The sequence below is a fragment of the Microtus oregoni genome, unplaced genomic scaffold (assembly GCF_018167655.1).
Source record: "Microtus oregoni isolate MIOR12 unplaced genomic scaffold, Mior012 000022F_ref0000154, whole genome shotgun sequence".
NCBI lineage: Eukaryota > Metazoa > Chordata > Mammalia > Rodentia > Cricetidae > Microtus > Microtus oregoni.
The window spans coordinates 11525953-11552502 of record NW_024543081.1 but is presented as its reverse complement, the minus strand read 5'-3'; the positions used below and the strand labels follow the sequence as shown (position 1 = coordinate 11552502).

General features: G+C 49.6%; 1 protein-coding gene across 2 annotated transcripts in view; it reads left to right on the top strand.

The window, feature by feature from the left end:
• The window catches only part of Zc3h7b (zinc finger CCCH-type containing 7B), a 54884-nt gene extending 34532 nt beyond the window's left edge, over positions 1–20352 (top strand). Inside the window, exons 10-23 of one of the 2 annotated variants that reach the window (XM_041672456.1) lie at positions 49–370; positions 1175–1230; positions 1986–2085; positions 2462–2623; positions 3908–4113; positions 5461–5561; positions 6500–6681; positions 9567–9652; positions 16079–16212; positions 16366–16471; positions 16584–16692; positions 16907–17040; positions 17147–17310; positions 17642–20352. In XM_041672456.1, the coding sequence (XP_041528390.1) occupies positions 49–370; positions 1175–1230; positions 1986–2085; positions 2462–2623; positions 3908–4113; positions 5461–5561; positions 6500–6681; positions 9567–9652; positions 16079–16212; positions 16366–16471; positions 16584–16692; positions 16907–17040; positions 17147–17310; positions 17642–17906 (2127 nt within the window). In that variant the 3' untranslated portion in view covers positions 17907–20352. Of the gene's footprint in view, positions 1–48; positions 371–1171; positions 1231–1985; positions 2086–2461; positions 2624–3907; positions 4114–5460; positions 5562–6499; positions 6682–9566; positions 9653–16078; positions 16213–16365; positions 16472–16583; positions 16693–16906; positions 17041–17146; positions 17311–17641 lie in introns of both variants that reach the window. The other variant, XM_041672455.1, reaches the window with a different exon arrangement.
• Positions 20353–26550: the final 6198 nt, after the last annotated feature.

The following is a 26550-nucleotide window of genomic DNA, read 5'->3' as shown; positions in this document are numbered from 1 at the left end:
GGATGGTCATGTTCTCTTCTGACCCCTGACTCTGTCCCCACTTTGCAGTCTCTGGTCCAGGGTGGCCTGCCTGGCAGTGGTGTGCCTAGTGAGTTGCCTCAGCTGATCCCCGTGTTTCCTGGTGGGACCCCACTGTTGCCACCTGTAGTGGGTGGCTCTATCCCTGTGTCCAGCCCACTGCCTCCTGCCTCCTTTGGCCTTGTCATGGACCCCTCCAGGAAGCTGGCTGCTTCTGTGCTGGATGCCCTTGACTCTCCAGGGCCCACGCTGGACCCCCTGGATCTATTACCATACTCTGAGGCTCAGCTAGATGCCCTTGACAGCTTTGGCTCAGCCCGAGGCTCCCTGGACAAGCCTGACTCCTTCATAGGTGAGGCCTTGGTGGGTACACTCTCTCGCTCTACTCCCTTGTCAGTGCTTCCGTGTCTCTGATCTTTGCAGCTCTGTGCCTCCAAAGCACATGCCCTCATCCCCATCACAGTCCAGAGCAGTCCACACTGTCTTATCTCTCCTGCGCTCAGTGCTGTTGGAGCCTGAGTCTCAGACTGGGTGTCTTCGTTCTAGACCAAACAGTAGAGCTGTGTTAGTGACCCCATCTGCTGCTCTCCCCAGGCCTCCTGAGCCCTGAACCTCCAGACTCAGGTCCCATGGACATGATTCTGATGCAAGGTTCTGAGCTCCCTTGACTCTTCTCTGGGCTGGGAGCCATAGACATAGGAAATTGAGCAGGCCTTTATAAGGCTGGCTTTTGGAGGTCAGAGATCGTCTAGGGCGCTCAAGACTGAGGGACTCATGGGATGGCAGGGTAGAGAGGAGCCAGGGATTCCTTCTGGAGGGACCTAATGGCTTGGAGGCATAGGGTCTGTATGGTGGAGGATCAGGGATGGCTGAGGGCCAGAACAGGGGTCCTGGGGGAAATGTGGCTGAGCCATGGTCTCACTGTGAGCCAAGCTAAAAGTCTGGACTTTCTCCCATGGGCAGCAGGAAGCCTCAGAAGGCATAAGCAAGGGTGGACATGTTGGAGCCTCTTTGCTCCAGGGCTGTGACCATGAAAATAGGAGGGTGGGCCCATGAAGCTTCTCTGAGGTAGAAATAAATGTACGAGGCATCCCAGAAAGGCCCCTCATGTCCTCAGTGCTAGGGCGCATGACTCCCGTGTCTTTTTTCCTAGAAGAGACCAGCTCACAGGACCACCGTCCTCCAAGCAGTACTCAGAAGCCAGCCCCCTCAGTGAGTAACTTGAGTGGGGATCCCAAACCAGGCTTCTTACTCATCCTGGGGTTATGAGCCCCAGATTGGGGGTAAGATGAGCCCTCTGCATTGGTGAGATGCTGCATTCTCCAAGAGGGACACCCTCAGAATAGACCAGCCCCAAGTGATCTTCTGGCCCTTCCTCCATGCCTTATGCGGAGAGCACACATTGGGCATCCTTACCCTCTTGTGTGAGGGGGAGGCTGAGCAGCCATAAGTGATGGCCCTAGTAGTATCAAGTCTCTCATCTCTGGGCTCAGCCTGCTCTGGATTCAAATAAACCACAAATGAGCAGCGTGTATGTTAACTTTGGCTTAGATGCTAGCTGAGTGGCCCTAGAACAATCACTGGCTTTCCTTGGGTCTACTTTTCCTGTCTTGATTTCTGGGACCCTGCAGAGACAGCATGGGTAAAGCCCTTAAACAAGTCTACTGGCATTTCTCTACCTTCAATCCAAGGAAGTATTCTGGGGCTAAGCTGGCTTCTACTCATTGTCCTGCCTTAGCCCAGAGGCCTCAGAAGCAGGCCCTGATGTTTGTGGTACAAGAGTCCCCTTGTACCACAAATACAAGGCCTGGGAAGATGTGGAAGAGGGTCCTAGGCCGCAGTTCTGATACTGGGTAGGACAAATTGGAGGAGGGGGTCAAAAACATACCTATATCAATTGCATTGGCTGGCCCTGGTGGTCCAGGTACCACTCAGGGCCCAAGATGGCCAACATCCTCCCATTATAGCCGGAGCCCTCCATGCCCAACACCGCCTTGCTCATCAAGAACCCTCTGGCTGCCACCCATGAGTTCAAGCAGGCCTGTCAGCTATGCTACCCCAAAACAGGTAATCTCGCATATGCAGCAGCACCCCTCTGCCCTGAAGATGCTGGGAATCTCAGGAATGTGGAAGCCAGGACCAAAAGTACCTGTCTATCAGTGGGAGATTCATGTAGGAAAACAAGGCCTTCCCCTGAAGGAAAGGAAGGGGTGGACCCTGATTAGGACCCGCCCTCCGCCAAATACTGCCTTCACAAATCAAGAGTAGACTCATTAGGCCCAGACCTGTTGGGGCAGTCATGTGGTGGGTTCCTTGGAGGGCTTCCCAAGTCCTCTCTCTTCCCAGCAAGAACATGCCAGGGGAGACACAGTGGGAGCTATAGCGACCCAGATAAGGGTGTCGGGTTGTCCTGGAGTTGCATCCCTGTGTACCCTGTCCACAGGCCCCAGGGCTGGTGACTACACCTACCGCGAGGGCCTTGAACACAAGTGCAAAAGGGACGTCCTTCTCGGCCGACTTCGGAGCTCAGAGGACCAGATCTGGAAGCGCATCCGGCCCCGGCCCACCAAAACCAGTTTTGTAGGCTCCTACTACCTGTGCAAAGGTGAGTGGACCATAGTGGGGCTGGTGCCAGCCAGGTCTAGCTCCTCCCAGGTTATAGCAAAATGGCCACAGGAGAAGATGGAGCTCAGATAAAGCCGGGGGCCCACCTGAGAGTCAGCCTCTCCTCTCTTGGCCTTGTCCAAAGGCAGAGATCACTCAGGATGTCCTGTGGAGCTGGAGATATGTGACAGCCTATACCATCCCATGTGAGATTCCCACAGCCCAGAGACAGCCAGGTTCTTACTCCACAGTATTCCCAAAGGGATGGGAAGAGTCCATAGAAAACACAGGAAAGGCTTGCAACTATCAGTTTTTTAATGATCACACTATTTTCCTTGTCCTCACTTCCAGCTCCTAGAAACTGGGTCAGCAATGAATAGACCTTATTTGGTTTTTTTATCAGTTTCTCTGAACAGCCATGAGATTAAGCACATCTGTACTGCAGCACTTTTGACCTCAACACCAGACATCTGCATAAAACCCTTCTGCTCTCTGCTGGTGTATGGTGGTATATGCCTTTAATCCCAGTACTTGGGAGGCAGAGGCAGGTGGATCTCGTGAGTTCGAGGCCAGCCTAGTCTACAGAGCGAATTCCAGAACAGGCTCCTAAGCTGCAGAGAAACCCTGTCTCAAACAAACTAAACCTTCTGCTCTCAACAGCAGATATCAGGATAACTGTAGGAAAGAAACGGAAGTTTTGAGAGTCCACCACGGCTCTGGCCTTGTGCCATCACCCTGCTCACTGCAGCTGCACACAGGCCTCCTAGACCAGTCCGTCCCTGAAGCCCTGCCCATGGCTGGGATGAAGGCCAGTGCATGCCCACATCCACATTCCCCACCCCGTGGCACATGCTCTGCCCCTCAAGCCTGATGGCCCAGGTCTTGGAAGCCATTCCCTGTACCACTTCCCTCTCCCTCTGCAGCTGAGGATGTAACCCACTCCTTCAAGACCTGTGGCCCGTGTTCCTGACCCTAGTCACGCAGTTAGTCACTTCCCTGGCGAATAATCCTAAAACCCCTCCTCTTTATGGAGATGTGCGTATTCTACAAATCCCTTGGCACACTTTGTCTTGCTTTACCTGCACAGACACAGTGGGGGTGTGTGGAGGTGCTAAGCACAGAGTACTGGGACCTGGTATTGGGGAAAGCATTCTCCTGGGAGGTCAGCACCCAGTACCAGTGCTCTGACTTGGTGGTTCCGAGTCCTGCTGCCCACAGTGAATCCCAGGTGCTGTGGGCTGCCTCCCCTACCTGGCAGAACATGTGTCCTCTTGTCTCTTTGCAGACATGATTAACAAGCAAGACTGTAAGTATGGGGATAACTGCACCTTCGCCTACCATCAGGAGGAGATTGACGTGTGGACAGAGGAGCGGAAGGGCACCCTCAACCGTGACCTGCTCTTCGACCCTCTAGGGGGTGTCAAGCGAGGCAGCCTCACCATTGCCAAGCTCCTCAAGGAGCACCAGGGCATCTTCACCTTCCTCTGTGAGGTACCCGCCTGCCCAACCATTTCACCAGTCCCCAGTAGTCCCAGGCTGGGCTGTGCCCCTGGTCAATTGGTCATTGTAGGAGCTGTTGGCCCTGGAGCCTGTGGGTGTGGTGAGGCGTGGCTCTAAAATCACTAGAGCCAGAGACTGTCAGACAGTTAGGCCTGGGGATCCTATTAGAACCCAGATCCTGTCTGGCTTCTCATTCTACAAAGGTGAAAACCAAGGCCAGGAAGAAAACAGTAATGACCCCATCTGTTCTTCCTGGGTAGCTCCAGCACACAGATACTGTTCTCATTTACCGGCGATGCTGGGGTTTGAGGTGAGGGCCATATGGCCAAGTCAACTTGTGCTCCAAGCCCCAGCACCTAGGCCCAGATCCCAGGACGAGCCCCCACACCTCCTGGGGCCAGGTAGACCTAGAAGCTTGTCCAGTGTTGTCCCCAAATGGGTATAGTGAATTTAGCCTACCTTAGCTGTCTAGAGCAAGGTGTCCTTGGCCTGCCTTTCGGCTTCTCCCTCTGCCCTCCACCTGTGTTCCAGGCTGGCCGTGCCTGCTCTGCTTCCTGTCAGTGACCCAGCTTGCCATCCTTCCCAAATTTCTTCATTTTCTCCCAGGCCAGCTGTGATCCTAGTAGCTCCACTGAGCTTTCCAAATGTTAGGGGTTTGTTTGTTTGTTTGTTTTGAGGGGATATTGAAACAAAGACTCCCTATTTGGCTCTGGCTGGCCTGAAATTTGCTATGTAGACCAAGTTATATTGAACTCACAGAGACCCATCTGTCTCTACTTCTGAGCACTGGGATTAAAGGTGTGCACCATCATGACCACCAACTTTTCCTAGTCTTGGCTCTGTAGCTCGTTAAAAGTGGAGACAGTATTGTTTTCATCTCTGAGGAGTAAGGGCCTGGGTGGAGGGGTTTGTGGGGCCCTGCCCACCCCAATCTGCTGATCTTTGGAGGAGATAAACTTGTGCTGTCTTTCTTTAGGGAAGAGTTGGCTTGGGAATCGTAGCCCACGGCCATAAGACAGGAGCTACTGAACTCTTTGCTACCGTTCTGTGGCCTGCACAGTAAACCAATGGGACAAAGCAGGTTAATCATTCACAGCTTACAGTTGAGAAAACTGAGGCCCAGGCCATGGAGTAACTCCTGTCCCAGGCACTGGAGTTGTGTGATGAGGAGACTTGAGGTTCAGTTCGCAGAGCCTGGGTTCTCTTCCACACTCCCCCTACCTAGGGCAGGGCTTACAGGAACCAGTTGTCCTTGCCTAGATGGCCACTGTGGAGTTCTAACCCATCCCCTCCCCAAGTGGCCTTGTGAAGGTCCCAGCCCATGCCCTCCCCGGACAGATCTGCTTCGACAGTAAGCCCCGGATCATCAGCAAAGGCACCAAGGACTGTCCATCTGTGTGCTCCAACCTGGCTGCCAAGCACAGCTTTTACAACAACAAGTGAGTCCTGCAGCTGGGCCGCTGGCCAGACAAGGGTGGGGCGGTTCCTTGACAGATAAGGAAAGGCCTCGGCCAAAAAGGACAGAATGGTGACATGTCCACCCGTAAAGGATAGGAACCACATTTGTTGAACACTTACTGTCCAATCATTGTCTTGTTGTCTTGGGTATTGAATGGTCTCCACAGCCCTTTGGGGAGGGGTTCCTGCGCCCCTTGTACAGAAAAAAAAGCTGAGGCTTGGGAAGAGCTTGGTCAGCCGACAAATGTGGCCAACCAGCACCTTCCGTTGTCATGGTTTCAGTGTCAAACAAGTTGGGAGGAGCTGGGTCAGGAGGACTCCATTGCCTTTGCTCTTTCTGGTTCTCTGTTCTGCTCCACCATTAGGGATGGAGTCAGGCCCTGGAGTTATGCAGTCCTGGGGTTATAGCCCAGCCTGGCCAGGGTTGCTTGTAGGTTGGAGCAGCAGCTCCTGCAGCCTTGTGTTTCCTCTTCCCTGAGAGTAATGCTGTTTCCATCTTGTTGGGTTCATTGAAGACCACTGAGTTTCCCCACCCAGAGGAAGTGCCTCACTATCATCCTCCTGGGGATAAGACCAGCTCTGGGGCAGTGCCTTCTATTCATGGGCTCTGTCTTCTCCCAACCTGTCAATAGGGGGGGGTCTGACACCTCTGTCAGTAGACAGTTGCAAGCTGAGCTGGCCCCAGAGGTCTGTGATGGGGCGCAAGTAAAACAGAGCTGGCACTAAAGTCTTGAGTGTAGGATCCCTTTACCTCCTGTGCCATCCACATTCTGAGATGGGCTACGAGGGCAGGAGGTGCCCAGGAGCAGGCTCTGAGAAGGCTCTCTCCTCAGATTTGCTTGGCACTGGAAAGGTAGATGGAGGGCAGAGGGTGGTGGGGACCATAGTCAGCATCATGCACGTCCCATATGCCCGCCAGGTGCCTGGTGCACATCGTCCGTTCCACCTCTCTCAAGTACTCCAAGATCCGTCAGTTCCAAGAGCACTTCCAGTTTGACGTGTGCCGCCATGAGGTGCGCTATGGTTGCCTGCGCGAGGACAGCTGCCACTTCGCCCATAGTTTCATTGAGCTCAAGGTCTGGCTGCTGCAGCAGTACTCAGGTGAGGGACAGGCAGAGCAGGTGAGGTAGGCTTGGAATTAGCTGGGAGTGAACAGGCCAGGGCCTGATGGCCAACGTAGAGAACCTAAGGTGAGTTCAGAAGCAGGAGGCTCCTGAGAGCTTCCTGGAGGAGCTAGGAACCCTGGACATTACAGAAGAGAGAATTCTGCTCACAGAGAGCTGTGGGGTCTCTCCCTGTCTAGACCTTGCCAAGATATAGATGGGAAAGCAAGAATGAGTGAGGCTCAGCGCCTGGTAGACTCAGACTTTAAAGCCTAACCTGCCCTAGCAACTCCACCTGCTGCCTGGGTAATGACCAATAACATTTCTCCCCGTGCCTCCTTCTGTTCGTACAGCAAGTGGATTCTCAGATATTCACACATCCCGTCCATCTAACTGCTCTTCTGAGCACCCTCTCTGTCAGGGTATCCAGCCATGAACTAACCAAGACCCTCACTTTTGAGGACTTACATGGAGCAAGTAAACTAAATCCTAGGTTCAGGGACTGGAGAGATGACTCAGTGGTTAAGAGCACTGGCTGCTCTTCCAGAGAAACTGGGTTTAATTCCCAGCACCCATGTGGCAGCTCATAGCTGTCTGTAACTCCAGTTCCAAGGGATCTGATACTTTAACACAGACATACATGCAGGCAAAACACCAATGCAAATAAAAATAAATAATTTAAATCCTAGGTTCCATCTGACCTCGGATCATAGTCTTCTCTACCGCCTGTTATTATTTTATAAGCATTTTTTGGTGCCAGGAACATATATATATGTTTATTTGTATATATGACAATCAGTGTAGATGCTATGTCTTAGAGTCAAGTGTGTGTTTTTTTTGAGTTTGGTTTTTTGTTGTTTTGTTTTTTGTTTTATCAGGAAAAGGTTTCTCTGTGTAATCCTGGCTGTGCTGGGACTCAAGGCTGGCCTTGCACACAGAGCTCATATCTGCCTGTATTTCTCAGGTGCTGAGATTATGGTGCCTGGCTGAGTCAATGATGCTTTGACTTCAGTTGTGCATCGCTGGTTGTGGCGGCAGCAATAGGAGAGGGAGGGAGGAAAGCATTCCTAAGGCGGTGAGAACTGGCCTGTCTAGGGAAGGACAAGGACTGCTCCAAGCAGCAAGGGCTTGAGGAGAGTGGAGGCTCAAGGTCATCAGGGGTCCCAGTGTCTGAGAGTCTCTTGGCCATAAATAGAAATATAGTCACATACTGCATTGATGTTTTAGTCAATGACGGGCCAAAGGACAGTGGTCTCACAATATTATGATGGGGCTGAACTGCAATGAATTGTAGTGAATGAACAGCAATTTGCTCATTCTTGGATTTGCTATACTATATCTTTATGGTTGGAGTGTATTAAGAAACAAATTAAGCCGGGCGGTGGTGGCGCACGCCTTTAATCCCAGCACTTGGGAGGCAGAGGCAGGTGGATCTCTGTGAGTTCGAGGCCAGCCTGGTCTACAAAGAGAGTTCCAGGACAGGCTTCAAAGCTGCAGAGAAACCCTGTCTCGAAAAACCAAAAAAAAAAAAAAAGAAAAAGAAAAAAAAAAAGAAACAAATTAAAATGCTGACTATGTATCCAAGAGATGACTCACAAGATAAAGGTGCATGCCACTCAGTATGACCTGAGTGAAATCCTCAGACCCACATTAAAAGAAAACCAACTCCTGCAAGTTGTCCTCTGATGCCCACACACCCTCCTGCACCACATGAACACAAACTAAATAAATGTAGTAAGACGGTTGCTTTTAAAAGCCTGCCCTGTGATGCTGGTGCAGCCTCATCCTGTTTACAGCATCTCAGAATACTGAGCATCTCAGAACAAAAGCCCATCGTTGATATAACACATGACTGCAGGTGGCATTACTCTAAATCTGCTATGCAATGCCAGGAGGGGTTTTAGGTGAAATGGAGTTCCAGAATCTGATCGGCAGTTTCCAGGCCATGCTAGCTGCTTGGTGGAGAATGGAGGAACTAGGACATGAGTGGAGACCCCAGGGAGGATATAGCTCATACCAGGTGGTGGTAGCAGAGGTGAGAGAAGTGCTCAGATTCTGGGTAGACTTTGAGATGGAGCCAGCAAGATTTGTTGACGGACTAGATGTGAAGTATCAAACGGAAAGTTCTATCAAAGTCAGTGCTGAAGTCATGGTGCCTTCCATATTCTGAGAAGAGGGGTGTACAGGAGCATGCTTGGGGGGCTAATATCAGGGATCTGTGTGGGATGCGGGTCCCAAACTGTCTCTTGGACCTCAAGGAGTGATGTTGAGTGGGCAGCCAGAGGTGGCAGGCTGTAAGTCCAAAGGGAGATGTGAGCTGTCAATTTGCATTTGAGGGTTACCAGCAAAAATCTGACATCAACTGTGGTATGTGACCTGGATAAGCAGTGAACAGAGTGGCTGCAGCAGAGCCACAGCCACAAAATGATTAGACAGCCGATTGTAGGAAGGCACTAGGAGCCAAGGAGCTGCAGGGAGGGCAAGATTCAGGACAGTAGGAGCGGATTGGTACTTTGGGGCCATCATGCTGGGACATTGCCCTTTGGGACTGGCAGTGAAGAGCCATGTACCTTGGTGAGCCCCAAAGACAGTGGCCTTGAGGCTGCCAAGCAGGATTCTGCCTGAGCCCCCCAGTGAGAAAGGACTTTGGGAAGAGCCGAGCAGCTGGATCTACGAACGGGATGCTGGCTTGGGAGTCAGGAAGCTTTCTTCCTATGATACAGAACAAACAGGTCCAGAAAAGATGAGTTTTTTCCTGCAATCCTGAGTTTTTTGTGGCTGGGACTGGCTGGGTGGGACTCCTGCTTGAACCTCATCCCAGCATCCCAAGTGTGCTGTGTCTCATCCTTTGCCAAGGCCCATGTTTTCTTCCACCCTCCACAGGCATGACCCACGAAGACATCGTTCAGGAATCCAAGAAATACTGGCAACAGATGGAAGCCCATGCAGGGAAGGCCAGCAGCAGCTTGGTAAGGCCCTGGGAGTGGCGGGGGCGGAAGGGTGGGCATCACAGAAGCTGTGCATTTCCTTCTACTGTGACCTGATCCTGAGTTGCACTCTTCCTGTATCCCTAGAGTTCACATTTCACTATTTGCTTTGTTATCTGAGTGTGTGTGTATATGTGTGTGTGTGTGTGAGAGAGAGAGAGAGAGAGAGAGAGAGAGAGAGAGAGAGAGGCTTCCTGTGTGCAAGTATGTATTTTCACATACATATATACATTTATATACATAAATGTGCACACTATTTTTGGGGGGTTTCCGTTTTGAACCATCTGGGAGTAAGTGCAGATAGTTATCCTCTTACCTCTGACCACTTTTAAAAGGGTATTCTGAGGGGCTGGAGAGATGGCTCAGAGGTTAAGAGCATTGTCTGCTCTTTCAAAGGTCCTGAGTTCAATTCCCAGCAACCACATGGTGGCTCACAACCATCTATAATGGGGTCTGGTGCCATCTTCTGGTCTGCAGGCATACACACAGGCAGAATATTGTATACATAATAAATAAATAAATATTTTTTTTTTAAAAAAAAAAAAGGGTATTCTGGGGCTAGAGTGATGGCTCAGCAGTTAAGAGAACTTGCTGCTCTTTCAGGAAACCCACATTTGATTCCCAGAACCCACATTGGCTCACATCTCTTAACTCTAGTCCCAGGGAATCTGATGCCCTCTCCTGGCCTCTGTAGGCACTACACACAAATGGTGCAGACACACATACAAGCAAAATACCCATACACATAAAATAATAACTTAAGAAAATTTTGTAATGAGGCTACTTTTATATAACCATAGTACCCATGGAACACCAGAAAATTAATAGATGGAACACTACTATTCAGATTCTGTCCCCTAAATTCTAAGTGACACACTGTTCCGTTGGCATGTCTTTTTCACCCACTTTAATTTCAAACGTTCCTTCATGGGTCTTTGTCTTCCTGACTGACATTTTCGAAGCCTCTGGTTTTACTCCTTCCCTGTGTGGTGGAGCGCCTGTTTCCTCCTGCTGCACAGGCAAAGCCATGGCCTCAGCTTACACATCAGGAGGCATGTCTTCTCTAGCTGTCCCATTGGTGGTGGTAACGGTGATGGCTTGATTGCGGTTCCCTAATGTAAAGTTATTTTTCTCTACTGCAATTAGTAAGAACGTTCTGGATCAGTAAGGTGTGCCTGTCATCCCAGCACTTGGAAGGTGAGGCAGAATTAGGTACTGAAGGTCAGCCTCAGCTACTTAGTGAGTTTGAGGCTAGCTTGGGCTATATGAGACTATAACCTGCCATCCTACCCCTCAGAAAAGCCTCGGGGAGATGCCTTGAGTCCAAGTGAATGTCTCTGTAAGCTTCAAGTGGTGCCCACGGATTGTGTTGTCGCTTCTCTCCTGGTCTCCACTGTGGGCTGACTATGTGAGCCCCTGACATAGTACTGAATGTGTGCCCGGTTTCTTCCCGTCTCTATCACTCCCACCATCCAGTTCCCCTTAGAGTCTTCATTGTAAAGCCCACCAGCTCCCGCAGGGGTGAGGCTCACAGGAACTGTCCCCAGCTTCAGCCTGTTGAGAGATGGCCCTGTGACTCAGAGTCATGAGGGCTGATCTTGACTCCTAGGCCAGACCTTTCTAGATTTCTCATTTTCTCTCTGTCTCTCTGTCTCTGTCTGTCTGTCTGTCTGTCTGTCTGTCTCTGTGTGTGTGTGTGTGTGTGTGTGTGTGTGTGTGTGTGTGGTTTTTCGAGACAGGGTTTCTCTAGTTTTGGAACCTGTCCTGGAACTAGCACTTATAGACCAGGCTGGCCTCAAACTCACAGAGATCCACCTGCCTCTGCCTCCCCAGTGCTGGGATTAAGGGCATGCACCACTACTGCCCCTCTCTAGTCCCCCGCCCCCCCAAGAGCCAGCATTCGGCTGGGCAGTGGAGGTGCACGCTTTTAATCACAGTACTAGGGAGGCAAAGGCAGGTGGATCTCTAAGTTCAAGGCCAGCCTGGTCAATATAGAGCAATAGAGCAAGTTCCAGGACAACCAGGGCTACACAAAGAAACCATATCTGGAAAAAAAACAAAAAACAGAACAACAGCAACAAAACAAACAAACAAAAAAGCCAGCAGTCTTCAGGAACTTATGAAACTGGTTCCCCACTCTACCAATAGGAGTCATTCCCTTACCTCTGACCGAAGAGACACATGGCTACCTGTGGCACCTATCAGCATGTCAAAGCATGTGCTGACCTCCAGGCTCCTCCAGTATCACACATTTCAAAGTCCCTGCTAGCATACCCTTCTCCCCTCCTCCCTTCCCCTCCACTCCCTCCAGCTCACAGGCTTCCCTCCCCCAGCTGCTCATTCTCCTTGTGACCCTGCCATTCTGCTTCCTATCCTCCCATCTCTCTCTCTTTGCCTCTGTCTCTTATTCTTATTTCTTTGAGATGAATCTTGCTACAGTCTGAGCTGACCCTGAACTCAGTACCCAACTGCCTCAGCCTCTCAAATGTGGAGATTACAGACATGCAGTGCTATACTCGGCTGCCCAATTTTCTTTCTCTTCTCTGCTTCCCCCTTATTTTTGCTCCTGGCCAAGAATCCAGCAGGGACACTGTGGTGGGCTCAGGTGGGTCCTTTTGGGTAGTCTTCTAAAGAGAGCACAGAGTCCTGCCCCCCTCCATCCTTGCACGTACTCTCCTCTCTTCCTAACCGGTGGTCAGTCCTTCCAGAACCACCCAGGGCCAAGGGTGGTTTCTGGCTGATGGTGCTTTACCCCTCCCCCACTGCCAAGATTCCTCTCTGCCCACCAGGACACCACCCAGGCCTAGCTCAGGAACTGGCCCAGGCACGAGGCTCTTGCCTGCTTACATCTTAGAGAGTAAAGGTAGTAGGCCTGTGAAACCAGAGGCCACCAGGGCAGATACTGCTTGGGCCCAGTGCCTCTGACTTACCATGTTGTCCCTTGAAGAAGCACAAAAGCTCTTAGCAGAGAAGGGTAAGGAACTGCTCTGAGCTGCCTCTGCTCAGTCAGGTGTGAGAGATCCCAGTGCTGGGCAGTGCGGGTCACTATTCTGAGGGAACTGGTCGGGGACAAATGCACCTGCTAGCCTGAAGAAACCAAGGGCTGCCCAGACAGGCAGTCCTACACCGGAGCCCCTGGGCAGGTAGGATGGGAGAGGGAGTCTCTAGGAACAGAAAGGGCAGAAGACAGCTAGAACAAGTTAGCCAAGGCCGCCTCTTACTCCCCACTGTGTCCTGGGCACAGAAAAGCAGTTCTTGCCTACAGAGTAAAGGCAGGGACAAAAGGTCTGGAAGAATGGTGGGAAAGGAGCCTCAGACTAGCTGGACATCGCCCTGGGGAAGAAGGGTCCTAAATCCAAGGCTGTTTGTCCTCCCGCCTAAGGTCAACTTCCCATCTCTGAATTCCTCCTCCCTACATACCGGGCACTTAAAACTGGTTGGTCAGACAGGTAGTTTAGCCCCTGAGAGTGGCAGCCTTGCCATAGGAGAGCTCTAGGAGCACCCCCTGCAGCCTGAGCTGAGACCAGTGTGTGCAGGCCAGAGGCGGTACCAGGTATCCTCTATGTTCTGCCTTTTCCTTTAGGTGACATCTCTTGCTGACCCTAGGGCTTGCACTGCTTGGCTATGTCCTGTCTCCACACCACCCAGTGCTGGGGTTCCAGGCATGTACAGAACCTCACCTGGATTCTACTGAGGTGCTGGGAACCAGACTGTGGTCTTCATGCTTATGTGGAAAGCACTATTATGTACTGAGACATCTCTCCAGCACCTGAGCTGAATTTTGAAAGACATTTTTTAGAATAAGTTGCATGAAAAATCGAGGAAGGGCATTCCAGGTAGAGACTAGCACGTGACACAGCATGCTGTGTCCAAGGACAGGGCCTGCTACATTTTCTCCTTCATTTGTTTTCATCTGAGTAGTTTTTGTGCAACACAGATATGTGTGTATAAAAATGGGTATATAAATCAAAATTTTTGTTGTTTTGAGATTCTCATTATGTAGTCCAGTATTTCCTGGGACTAACTTTGTTGATTGTTTGTTTTTCTGGGACTGACTTTGTAACCTATGCAAAGTCTGTTAATTTTTAGAAATCTTAATTTGTAGTAGTCCCCCCTGCCTTAGCTTCCTAAGTGATGGGATTACCAGCATAAGATACCATACCTGGCTATAAATTAAACATTTACTAATGATAGGCCATAAAGAAATTTCTTTTAGCCGGGCGGTGGTGGCGCACGCCTTTAATCCCAGCACTCGGGAGGCAGAGGCAGGCGGATCTCTGTGAGTTCGAGACCAGCCTGGTCTGCAGAGTGAGTTCCAGGATAGGCTCCAAAACCACAGAGAAACCCTGTCTTGAAAACCCCCCCCCCCAAAAAAAAAGAAAAGAAATTTCTTTTAAAATTATTTTTTGGTATACATATAATTTAATTGTTTATTAAGTTGAAAGAAAACATTAATGAATGTGCTTGTTTAATTTTACATAAAGAACTACGCAGAGGCTGAATGAAGAGTTGAAACTACAGAATGTATAAAGACAGCAAGCACATCCTGGAATTGATCAGTGTTTTGTTTTATAGTTGTTAATGCTGAGAACATCACGGTGCATAAGTATGTAGTACAGAACAGCAGGAGTGTGTTTAGAACCATGTCAGAATTGATGGAGATTCAGTGCTAACCCACACCAAGAGTTATTCAATCATTTAAAAAAGAATCTCGGGGGCTGGAGAGATGGCTCAGAGGTTAAGAGCACTGACTGCTCTTCCAGAGGTCCTGAGTTCAATCCCAGCAACCACATGATGGCTCACAACCATCTGTAATGAGATCTGGTGCCCTCTTCTGGCCAGCAAGCACACAGACAGACAGAACACTGTATACATAATAAATAACTAAATCTTTAAAAAAAAATAATCATCTCAATTGAAAGTTGGAGACTCAGATGACTAGCCGTTTAGCGTGCTCGCTGCACCAGGCGTAGTAGCACGTGCCTTTAATCCCAGCAGAGGCAGGCGGGTCTCTGCTCAAGGCCAGCGTGGTTTACAGAGTGAGTTACAGGACAGACAACACACAGGGAAACCCTGCATTAATAAACAACAACAACTTTTGCAGAAGACCCAGGTTTGGTTCCCAATGCCTACATTAGAAGCTCACAGTTGCCCGTAACAGCAGTTCACCTGCGTTGCATGCACATGAAGTACATAAACTCCCAAGTGTGCACGCGCATGTCCGCACACACACAACTTTGAAAAACGAAACTCGAGTGAGCAACTCAACAGCATTAATTTTAAAACTGACTCTCTCTCTCTACCTCCCCCTCTCTCTCTTATTGCTATGATGAAACACCACAACCAAAAGCAACTTGGAGAGGAAAGGGTTTATTTGACTTAGGTATCCTGAGTCACAGTTCACTGGGAAAAGCCAAGGCAGAAAGCCAAGAAGGACAGGAACCTGGAGGCAAGACTGATGCAGAGGCCACAGAGGACTACCACTCCTCGTGGCTTGCTCAGTCTGCTTTCTAATAGAACCCAGGACCACCAACCCAGAGATGGCACCACCCACAATGGGCTGGGCCCTCCCTCATCAATCACTAATTAAGAAAACACCCTACAGGCTTGCCTACAGCCCAATCTTATGGAGACATTTTCTCAGTTGATGGTCCTTCTTCTGAGATGATTATAGCTTTGTGACCACAGGTTAAAGAGCTATAATGACTAAGAGCACATACTGCTCTTGCAAAGGACTTAAGTTTGGTTCCTAGCATCCATGTCAGCAGCTTCCATTGCCTGTAATTTTAGCTCCAGGGGTATCTAACCAATGCCTCTGACCTCCAAGGGCACCCACACACACGTACACAAACCCACATGTATGTGCTTAATTTGAAAATAGGCTGGGATCCAGGCAAGGTGGCACATACTTTTAATCCCAGCACTCAGGAGGCAGAGGCAGGCTGATTTCTGTGAGTTTGAGGCCATCCTGGGCTACAGAATAAGTTTCAGGGAAAAAAGGCTAGGATGATATCACGTGCCTTGAATCCCAACACTAGGAAACAGACTGATCGGTCTCTGTGAGTTCAATCCCAGCTTGGTCTCCACAAGTTCCAGAATAGCCAGTGATATAGTGAGACCCTGTCTAAAAATAAATAAATAAATTGAAAATAAATCACTCAAAGGAAGAGTTATTCTATTCAGTGGTTGCATAAGCCAGGCCTCCATGAAAGTCAAGCTAAGTGAGGCCCAGTTGGAGATGGCAGAAAGACTCCCCGGCTCGGGGTCCCTACCACATCAGAGGGCACTGTCTGCCAGCAGAACCGGACAGTATGCTAGCCCATTTAAGACTTAGTGGTCCCAGGATTTCCAGAGGCCTAAGGCCTGGTGGCTATAGCTTCACCAACCTACTCCCTCATCTTCCAATAGGGTGCCCCAAGGACACATGGGCCCAGCACCTTTGACTTGCAGATGAAGTTTGTGTGTGGTCAGTGCTGGAGGAACGGGCAGGTGGTGGAGCCAGACAAGGACCTCAAGTACTGCAGTGCCAAGGCCCGGCATTGGTGAGATACGGGGCAAGACGGGGCACTGCCAGAGTACCATGAGGAAGGAGGCCAAGACTTGGGAGACCAGGGCTCTGAGAGAGGAAAGATGGTCTAATAACTTTGAGGGTTTCTCTCTGATTCTCCCCAATGAGTCCCATCTTTGATCTACAGCTGGACCAAGGAGAGGAGGGTCCTTCTGGTGATGTCCAAAGCCAAGAGGAAATGGGTGTCGGTGAGGCCATTGCCATCCATTCGAAACTTTCCACAGCAATACGATGTGAGCACTTTTGGGGTGGGCAAGAGGTTGTAGGCCTTGGAAGGCTTCTAACTGGCCAACACAATGACACAGCCTTGTGGGACTCAGCAGGCTTTCCTTTGTCCACCCACAGCTCTGCATCCACGCTCAGAATGGCCGCAAGTGCCAGTATGTGGGGAACTGCTCCTTTGCACACAGCCCTGAGGAGAGGGACATGTGGACCTTCATGAAGGAGAACAAGAGTAAGTGGTAGACTTGTCCTGCATCACTTCATTGCTAATACCTCCTGAATCCTGCTGGGGCCTTCCCCAGATCCAGCAGGTCCTATCGACTAGGGGCTTCCTGTGAGTGATTAGCATAGCAGCAGGGCCTAAGATGTTTGTGCCAATTCCAGCAGGGATCATGGGCAGAGTGTATGGGGAAGCCCCCTCACCAGACACACTGTCCCCTGCCTAGTCCTAGATATGCAACAGACCTATGACATGTGGCTGAAGAAACACAACCCAGGGAAGCCAGGAGAAGGGACACCCATCAGCTCTCGGGAAGGGGAGAAGCAGATCCAGATGCCCACAGACTATGCTGACATCATGGTAAGCCCTGCCCACATGTTGGGCCAGGGCCAGTTGGGAGGGCAGCCTGGAGGGGCTCTGTGGGGTGGAGGTGTGGAAGTTGGCACCCATAAAACTCTGCTCCCAGATGGGCTACCACTGCTGGCTCTGTGGCAAGAACAGCAACAGCAAGAAGCAGTGGCAACAGCATATCCAGTCCGAGAAGCACAAGGAGAAGGTCTTCACCTCCGACAGTGATGCCAGTGGCTGGGCCTACCGCTTCCCTATGGGCGAGTTCCGACTCTGTGACAGGTGCCGATGGCAGCATGATGGGGCAGCACAGAGGGGCAGGTAGAAGGTGGGCCTGAGGACAGGGATGTTGTGACAAGCCCCATCCCCTTGACTTGGTTTATCTTGGCTGTGAATACAGTGCAGTACTGGGAGTGGTCAGGATGGAGGGGTGGGTTCAATCCTATCTACCTCTCCTTTACAGCATGGATCAGGTCCTAGAGAGTGCTACTGTGTCAGGGGTTCCCTGAGCTAGTACCTGAGCTGTCTGGGGAGAGGCACATCTTAGAAAGGTTGAGTTAGCCCCAGGTTGGAAGGCATAGAGCTCAGGCAGTGAGCCTTCTACCACCCACAGGCTCCAGAAGGGCAAGGCCTGCCCAGATGGGGACAAGTGTCGCTGTGCTCATGGACAAGAGGAACTCAATGAGTGGCTAGACCGGCGCGAGGTGCTGAAGCAAAAGCTGGCCAAGGCCCGCAAGGACATGCTTCTGTGTCCACGGGATGATGACTTCGGCAAATATAACTTCCTGCTGCAAGAGGATGGGGACACCACTGCTGCCACCCCAGAAGCCCCCATTGCTGCAACTGCTACTGCTGCCACCACCACCACTGGGGAGTAGGCCCAGATCCCAGCTGTGGACAAAGTCCTGGGGTCGGGGGTGGGTTGGGGACAGAAAGCCTTACAGAATGGCCAGGGAGGGCAGGTTAGTTGGGGGCAGGGGACTACCCAATCTGGCAGTCTCCAGTCCCCTGGGTCCCTGTCCATCCTTTCCACCCCCAACACCCCAGGTGTGTATACCCAGGTCATGTACTGCAGCCCCAAGTGGTCCCAGGGTCCTTGTCCTGTCAAAATGGGCAGCCCCTCCCCAAGTCTAGCTCTCCTGGTTGGAGAGGGAGGAGCCTGGCTGACCTCTCCAGCTTCAGCCTACAGCTTTAATTCTGTCTGCTCCTGAAGGGCTGGTGAGCCTGGGGTCCCCACTTGAATCTGCAGCAGGAGGGTCCTTTTACCTTTCTACCTTCTCCTCCCTTTCCCTGGGGGAAGATCAGGACACAGCAGAGGGAAGGAGGCCCTGATTAGCTTAAAATGTAGTTGTGAGTGGAGCTGGAGACACTGTACTGGTCACCTGGGGCCTCAGTTTCCTGCTCTGTGACAGGGGCAAGGGCGAAGGCAGATGATCTCTGGAGCTAGACCAAGGCATCTAGGTGCTCCTAACAACCATCCCATACCCAGCCATCTTGTGAGCCACTATTGAAGACGCAGCCCCAACTCTGTTTTGCAGAAAGGAAAACTGAGGTCTAGCAGGAGGAGTGATTTGCCCAGGGTCTCTAGCCCTCAATTTGGTACAGATCTGGGATGTAAACATTGGTCAAAAGACCCCATCCATTAGCAACTGGAGCTGCTGGGCTCCTCAACCCCATACGGCATTCCTGGGAACCAGGGAAGGGCTGCTGAGACAAGAATTGGTTTTGTTAGAACCCTGTGGGGAGATACTGTTGGGGTAAGCACCAGAGGTTCTATTTCCAAGAGCTTTCACAGAGAGATGGTAGAATACAGGCACCATGAGCTCGTGTTCTGCACAAGGTACAAGACATGGGGAGAGTCCAGGTAATAATGAGAGCAGGGAGGTGACCTGGGATCTATAGGCCACTATGCGACCTCTTTCCTGGGGACCTACTATAAAGACCCAAATGTTTCTCCAAAAGACCCAAATATACTATTACACCTATCTATCCAAGCCCCACTCTATGCCTAACCCTGCTAGCTGCCTAGGACCCTAACTGAACCCCGGCCCATGCCTCCACCTACCAAGGTCTCTTCCATCATCTGAAGTGTGTACACCCCTTCATCCCATGACCTATGAGTAGACCAGCATCCCCTGGCTCCCCAAGACATTCCAGGATGTTCCACATCATTGGCATAAGAAGTGGGGCACCCCAGAAGGAACCAGAAACTAAGGCTAGCTAGGAGTGAGATGGAACAGACACTCTTTTTCCTGCAGCCAGGGTTGCTAGTCCTTGATGGCATAATGATAGGCCCCTGGGCATAAGGGACCCGTTCCTCATGCTGCCACTGCCCAACCTTATCCCAATAACCATGGCATGTACCTTTTCCTCTCCCCTGCCCCCTTTCCCTACCCTCAGCTGGCCAGCATGGCAGAGTTTGGGTGCTGTGTGGCTGGATATGAGGTGAGACCACATCCAGGGTGGGGGCTGTGGCCATGAATGTTGATGATACTTGTCCTCCTGACCTGTGCTGTCGCAGTCTGTCGTCACCAGCCCTGTTTTCAGTGTGTATATATGTCGCCCCTGTGATGCATATATACACAGGTATTAAATATATCGCTCTATATAATATTATATATGTGTGTGGTATCCAAGGGATCTCTTCTAATGAGGGCTAAAGATAAAGAATTTGGAAAAAATGCAGGCATCCTTGTGAGTTTTGAGGTACTGATGAGGTCATCTAGCTGTTTAGGGGAGTGGGACTGGACCCATGGCTCAGAGATGATTTGGGCAGAAAGGGCAGGATGGCCCACACCTGGGCTCTGCTCTGGCTGCTAGTTTTGTTTCCCACACATCCATGTCTAGAGGGGAGTACCAGTGTGCCAGGAACAGGACATGGGTAGCGTCTGTTTCCCACCAGAGAAGGGTGAGTTCAGACTTTTCCTGTTGTTCATCTGTCCAGGGGTCCATCTAAGATCTGGACTCCCTTACATTCTAGACCCGATCCCTTGCAAGGAAGAGGAAAGAGACATGGATGACCTGGGGTGGGAGACAGCAAAACATTTTAAATGATGAATGCAGTTAATCGCTTCTAGCTGGAAAGCTAGGGTTGAATGAGGCAAGAATGAGATGGACAGTAGACATGGGATGGGCCAGTGGAAGGGGATGCTGCATTTATCAGCTGGGCAGTAATCAATCTAATGGTCCTTTTAAAATGTCTGTATTAAAATTTAAGAATACCACACTTTAATATTAAATATCATAAGGTATAGTATCTTGATAATAATGTAGATGTTTTAATAACAATTTTTGTCCTTAAAATAAAATGAGAGAGAAACTTGCTTCTTTTTAGCCTTTGTTCTAGAAAACATACGTGTGCACTTTGACTCTTGTCCCCCAGGTGTCGCTCCTGTTCCTCCCTACTGCATCTACTCAGGGGGCCAGGGCTGCCCAGGACTGCTGGGCAGAGCTGGCCCCAGCTGGCTGTGCCTGGGGTAAACATTCCAAGGGGTGAGGGGCAGTGTCTCTGTGTACACATGGAGGCCCAGCTGACCCAGCTCAGCAGCACCTTGTTAGCAAGGACAAGCTGTGCCCTGTACAAGTGGTCCTAGGAGCCACCCTTTGCCAGCTTTCGTGCAGCCTGCCTGCTCACAGCCCTTCCTGTGGGACTGCCTGTGCCTCTTGCTTTTATCATCATGTGCCACTCTAGATTCTGTGGCCATTTTGGGTGCATCCAGGAAGGTGAGGGGGTCATGCCATGCTTTACAATGTGATCCAGACTGCAACTTTGATCCTCTGGCTCAAGGAAGACCCAAGGTTATATGAGAAAGTTTCATCACCTATTTTTGTAGGAATGGATGCACCAGCCTTGAACATTTGTCCCTGCCTCTGCTTTACCCAATGCTGAAATTATAGGCCTGTGTTACTACACCCAACAGCTTCCTCAACTTTTAAAGATGGGCATCTCTCTGATCTGGGAAGTGTTTTTCAAATCTCCTGAGGTATGTTCAGTCTAATGTAAATATTCACCAGGCAGTTTCAATATAAAGCCCTGGCTGGCCTGGAATCGTTTTCCCCCTCGAGACAGGGGTTTTCTTTGTAGCCCTGGATGTCCTAGAACTCACTCTAGTTCAGGCTGGCCTCAAACTCAAGAGATCCGCCTGCCTCTGCCTCCCCAAGTGCCAGGATTAAAGGTATGTACCACCATGCCTGGCTGGAATTCTTATTGTAAACCAGGCTAGACCTGCATGGATGATCCTGCTTCTGCATCCCGAGCACTGAGATCATAAGTGTACTTCACCGTGCCTGGCTTGCCAGTTAACTTTAATCTACTGGATACAGTGGCCTGGGAGCAAAGGTCCTGGACCTGTGAATTCCCTGAAGACAGAAGTTCTTTTGGCCAGGTATGCAGGAGGTACTCAAATTAATAAATGATGGAATGAGAAAAGTAAGACTTAATCTCAGCACTTGAGAGGCAAAGGCAGGCAGAGGCCAGCCTGGTCTACAGAGTAAGTTCCAGGACAGTCAGGGCTACACAGAGAAACCCTATCTCAAACCTAAAAACACAAGCCTGTCTTTGGGCTGGAGGGCAGATATATAAGCTTGCAATGGGACATTCCTTAAACCCAGGAAATTGAAGAGAGAGCAGTAAACCTAAGGGGTTGAGTGAACCCAATTTGAAATTCCCTTTAGTTCTCTTCTGATGTTCACTTGGCTCAAGGAAGCACTACCCAAGTGAGCACTCACCCCATGCAGATCCATAGGCTACAAGACCAACTACTGAAGAGACTATTTTTCTTTGAGTCTGCAGTCTTGATTTTTTTGCTTTTTGTTTTTCAAGGCAGGGTTTCTCTGTGTAGATTTGGAGCCTGTCCTGGAACTCACTCTGTAGACCAGGCTGGCCTCTAACTCCAAGATTCACCTGTCTCTGCCTCCTGAGTGCTAGGATTAAAGGTGTGCACCGCCACCACCTGGCTTGCAGTCTGATTTTTCCATCATAATCAGTGGGCACTTACTATTCTGCCTTCTTCCTTTTCATTTCTTTCACATCTGTAGTTCCCAATGAAACTGATGTTCAGAGCATCTGGTGGTCACGCAGTGGAAGATGACCCTGATGGAACATGGGGCTGTTTCTGGCTCTGGGTTGTGACACTGCACTGAGAAGCACTGACATAGCACCAGCTCCTGTACTCTCTCCCAGCTTGCTCCTGGGGCAGATGCAGGGCCCACCAAGGACCTGAAGACCTTTGTGGGTTCTGCGAAAACATCAGATAGTCCTTAACTAGGGGCCTGTGTAGTTGGCTGGGAAACACCCATGCCTCAGGAAAGGGTGGTTCTAAGACACTGACCTGACTAATGAGCTGTAAATTCTAGCAGCCCCTCTGACATTGGTTTTGAACCTGGAAGTTAAGTAGGCCCTGCTAGCCAAAAAGAGAGCAGAAGCCCATCAAAGTCCTTAACCAAGTTCTTGGAAGGGACCTCCATGTGGAGGTCACTGCTTGCCTCCAAACAGACATAGCTGTTGTCACATATAAACATCTTGTTAGCCTGGCAGTGGTGGCACCTTTAATCCCAGGACTCGGGAAGCAGAGGCAGGTGAATCTCTGAGTTGAAGCCAGCCTAGTCTACAGAGTGAGTTCCAGGACAGCCAGGGCTACATGGAAAAACCCTGTCTTGGGGAAAAAAAAAAAAATCTTGCTAGTGAACTGGGACAAATATGGTCAGTGAAAAATGAAGGGCGAAGTACAGGGATGGAGTCAGGACATTGATTAAAAACAGATGTAGACCATCGACCTCCAAGTCCAGAAACTCTGGACATGTGGACAATCAAACTCTGTCCACAGCCCCTCCAGATGTCTCTAGGCACATATTCAGCCATCCTTTCTCCCCACTGCTGCCATCCTAGCTGCCCTGGCCCAGCAGTCTGCTGATCACTGGTGACGCTGCCAGGCAATCCCCTGATTACAAAGTAAGGGTGTCAGTGTGGACCTTGAGCAACAGGACAATTTTCCAGAGTTAAGGCCTTACTAGGTCTGTCGTTTAGCTCTGAATTGTTTGCAGGCTCTAGTATGGTGCATTAATTTATCTTCTGTTGCATAACAGGATGCTTGGGACCAGATCATCTGTGAAGAATGGACGTTACTTGACCTGCAGCCCTGAGGGCTAAAAGTACAAGAAGCATGATGGGTCTGCAGCAGCATCTGGTGAGGGCCCCTTGCTGAATCTACATGGCAAAGGAGGCAATACAAGCTTCCCAGGATAGGGTCTCTCTATTTAACCCTGGCTGTCTTGGAACTCATTGCACAGACAGGTTGCCAGGCTTGGTAGCAAATGCCTTTATCCCAAGCCAGATTACCAGCCGAAATCTTGAACATTTGATCCGATCCTCCTTCTGTGGCCTCCTGATTAAGGGTGCATACTACCCACCATGTTGGCTTTTACCTCTGTGGTAAGCCAGTTTTGTATTAGAAATAAAAAAATTCTGGGACTGGAGAGATGGCTCAGAGGCTAAGAGCACTGGCTGCTCTTCCAGTGGTCCTGAGTTCAATTCCCAGCACCCACATGGTAGCTCACAACCATCTGTAATAACATCTGGTGCCTTGTTTCTCACATGCAGGCAGAACACTGTATACATAATAAATAAATAAATCTTAAAAAAAAAAAGAAGAAGAAGTCTGAGGCCAAGTACCAGTTAATGCATCAACCCAGCCCAAGTCAGCCCCTGGCTGCAATTACAGTACAACTCAAATCTAAAGGCCAGCCCCACCTCATTCTCACCTCAGGCGTACCAAGCAAAGGGAGACTGGCAGGAGGAGGGTTCCTTTTATGCTCACTAGACAGCCTCTGATGGCTGAAACATGCAACTGTTCAAAACAAACAGTAACTCCATTTTATAAGTGTACATGTGCAGAAAGAAACACTGGAAAGTTAAATAAGAAATTAAATTTATTATGAAAAGGAACAAGGTGGGGGAGAAGGGCCAGGGATAGAAATGACAGTGCTGAAGTATAATTTATAGGGTCTGGAGGGGTGCCTAATCTTGGCTGTCTTCTTAACTACATCTGGAATCAATTAAAATGCAAGCAGCTGGGCACACCTGGGAGCGGGTTTACTGACTGAATCCTCTGAAGTAGGAAGACCCACCCTAAATCTGGGCCACATCTTCTGGTGGCTTTTTGTTTCCTTGTTCTCACTTGTGCTGACAAGTTCACCTACCCTGTTGCTGTGAGTATTAGAACCTACTTCTTCCGGCAGGATTCCAGCAGCTCTGTAGGAATCCTTCCAGCATCAGATTGAACTGCTGAGACATCCAGTCTCTCAGGACTGAGCAACTGTCAGATCTTTGGTCTTTCTGTCATGAGACAGCCAATCCTGAGCTACCCAGATCACAGCCTGCATCCTAATAAATCACATATATATTTTGTTCTATCAACTGTTTCCTCCAGATAACACTAATACACTGCTCTTGAAGAGCAGCCAAGTTCAGTTCCTAGCATCTACATTGGGCAGCTCACAGCTGCCTGTAACTACAGTTCCAGTGGATCCAACTCTGGCCTCTGCTCCCACAAGCACCCAGATACACACATCTACACAGAAATGAAAATAAATAAACAAATATATAAATTTTCAAAGGTTTTGGGCTTTGATTCATGTTTCTATACAAAAATTAAAAGTAAGGTGAACAAGATGGCCCAGCAGGTTAAGGCACTTACAGCTTAACTGCACAACCTCAGTCCAGTCACCTTCCAAACATAGTAGAAGGAGAGAACCAACGCCCACGAGTTGTCTTCTAACCTTACATGTGCACCATGGCATGTGAGTGACCATACAAACACACACACATACATATACAAATAAATAAATGTTTAAAATGTGATACACACCTGTAATCTTAGCACTCAGGAGGCCACAAAAGGATCAAAAGTTAAGATTGCAGCTGGTGATCTGACTTGGGCTAAAGGTACCTTGCTGCCAAGCCTGACAACCTGAGTTCCATTTCTGGGATTCGCATGGTAGAAGGAGAGAACCTAACTTGCAAACTGTCCTCTGACCTACACACACATGCCACTGTATCATTGTGTGCACCTACACATACACACAATATAAATAAATAAATAAATAATAATTTTAAAAAATCGGGGCAATGATGGTATACACCTTAAATCCCAGCACTTGGGAGGCAGAGGCAGGAGGATCTCTGCGAGCTCGAGGCCAGCCTGGTCTACAAAGTGAGTTCCAGGACAGCCAGAGATGTTACACAGAGAAACCTTGTCTTGAAAAACAAAACAACCACCCCTCCAAAAAAAAGATTTCTTTTTTTCATGTGTATGAGTGATTTGCCTGCATGTATGTATGTAGGTGCTGGGAACCAAACCTGGGTCTTCTGCAAGAGCAAGAAGTGCTCCTAACTCTCTAGCCCCAATTAAAAAAAAAAAAACCCAGGCAGTAGTGGTACATGCCTTTAATCCCAGCACTTAGGAGGCATAGGCAGGTGGACATACAACCTGGTCTACAGCATGAGTTCCAGAACAGCCAGGGCTATACAGAGACACCCTGTCTCAAGAAACAAAGACAGAGGAAGACCATTCTCCAGTCCTATCCAGACATGGCAGAAGCAAGATGAGACCTGACCTGCCGAAAAAGATAGGTATTTTGGAAATACCTTGACTTCAAAATTGAAGTCAAAAGGTATGTTACATTGGAGAAGGGATTTTGCTTTTGTTTCTACAGGAAATGAGAGACTGTGGATTCATTCTGAATTAAGAAAAATCAGGTTTGATCAAGGAAGACCACCTGAGAAATCTCCGGTAGGAACAGATGGCCCAGATGTCTTAGTTCTACATCCAGAACAGATTCAAGACTGCTGCCTGAGCCGGGCGGTGGTGGCGCACGCCTTTAATCCCAGCACTTGGGAGGTAGAGGCAGGCGGATCTCTGTGAGTTCGAGACCAGCCTGTTCTACAAGAGCTAGTTCCAGGACAGGCTCCAAAACCACAGAGAAACCCTGTCTCGAAAAACCAAAAAAAAAAAAAAAGACTGCTGCCTGAGATAATCAAGACTCACAGGATACTCCAGTCAGGACTTGATCATAATTATAAATTTTCTTTAGGTCCCCATAAGATTATCAGCACCTCCAACCAGCAGGAAGTATCCTGGAGTATTATGCCCACATTCCCAAAAAAATGGACTATGGATATTTTCCTTTGTTTAAAAAAAAAGAAAAAGAGGGGGAAATGGTGGGGGACAATTCTGTATTCTGTCAATTATGTTTTAAATAAATGCTAATTGGCCAGGCAGGAAGTATAGGCAGAACAACCAGACAGGAAATAGAAGCAGGGCAATGGGAAAAGGAGAATTCTGGGAAGGAGGAAGCCCATTCCTCCCCAGTCCTGTCCAGACACGGAAGAAGTAAGATGTGGCCTGCCCCACTGAAAAAGGTACTGACCCATGTGGCTAACATAGATAAGAATAATGGGTTAGGGCTGGAGAGATGGCTCAGTGGTTAAGAGCATTGCTTGCTCTTCCAAAGGTTCTGAGTTCA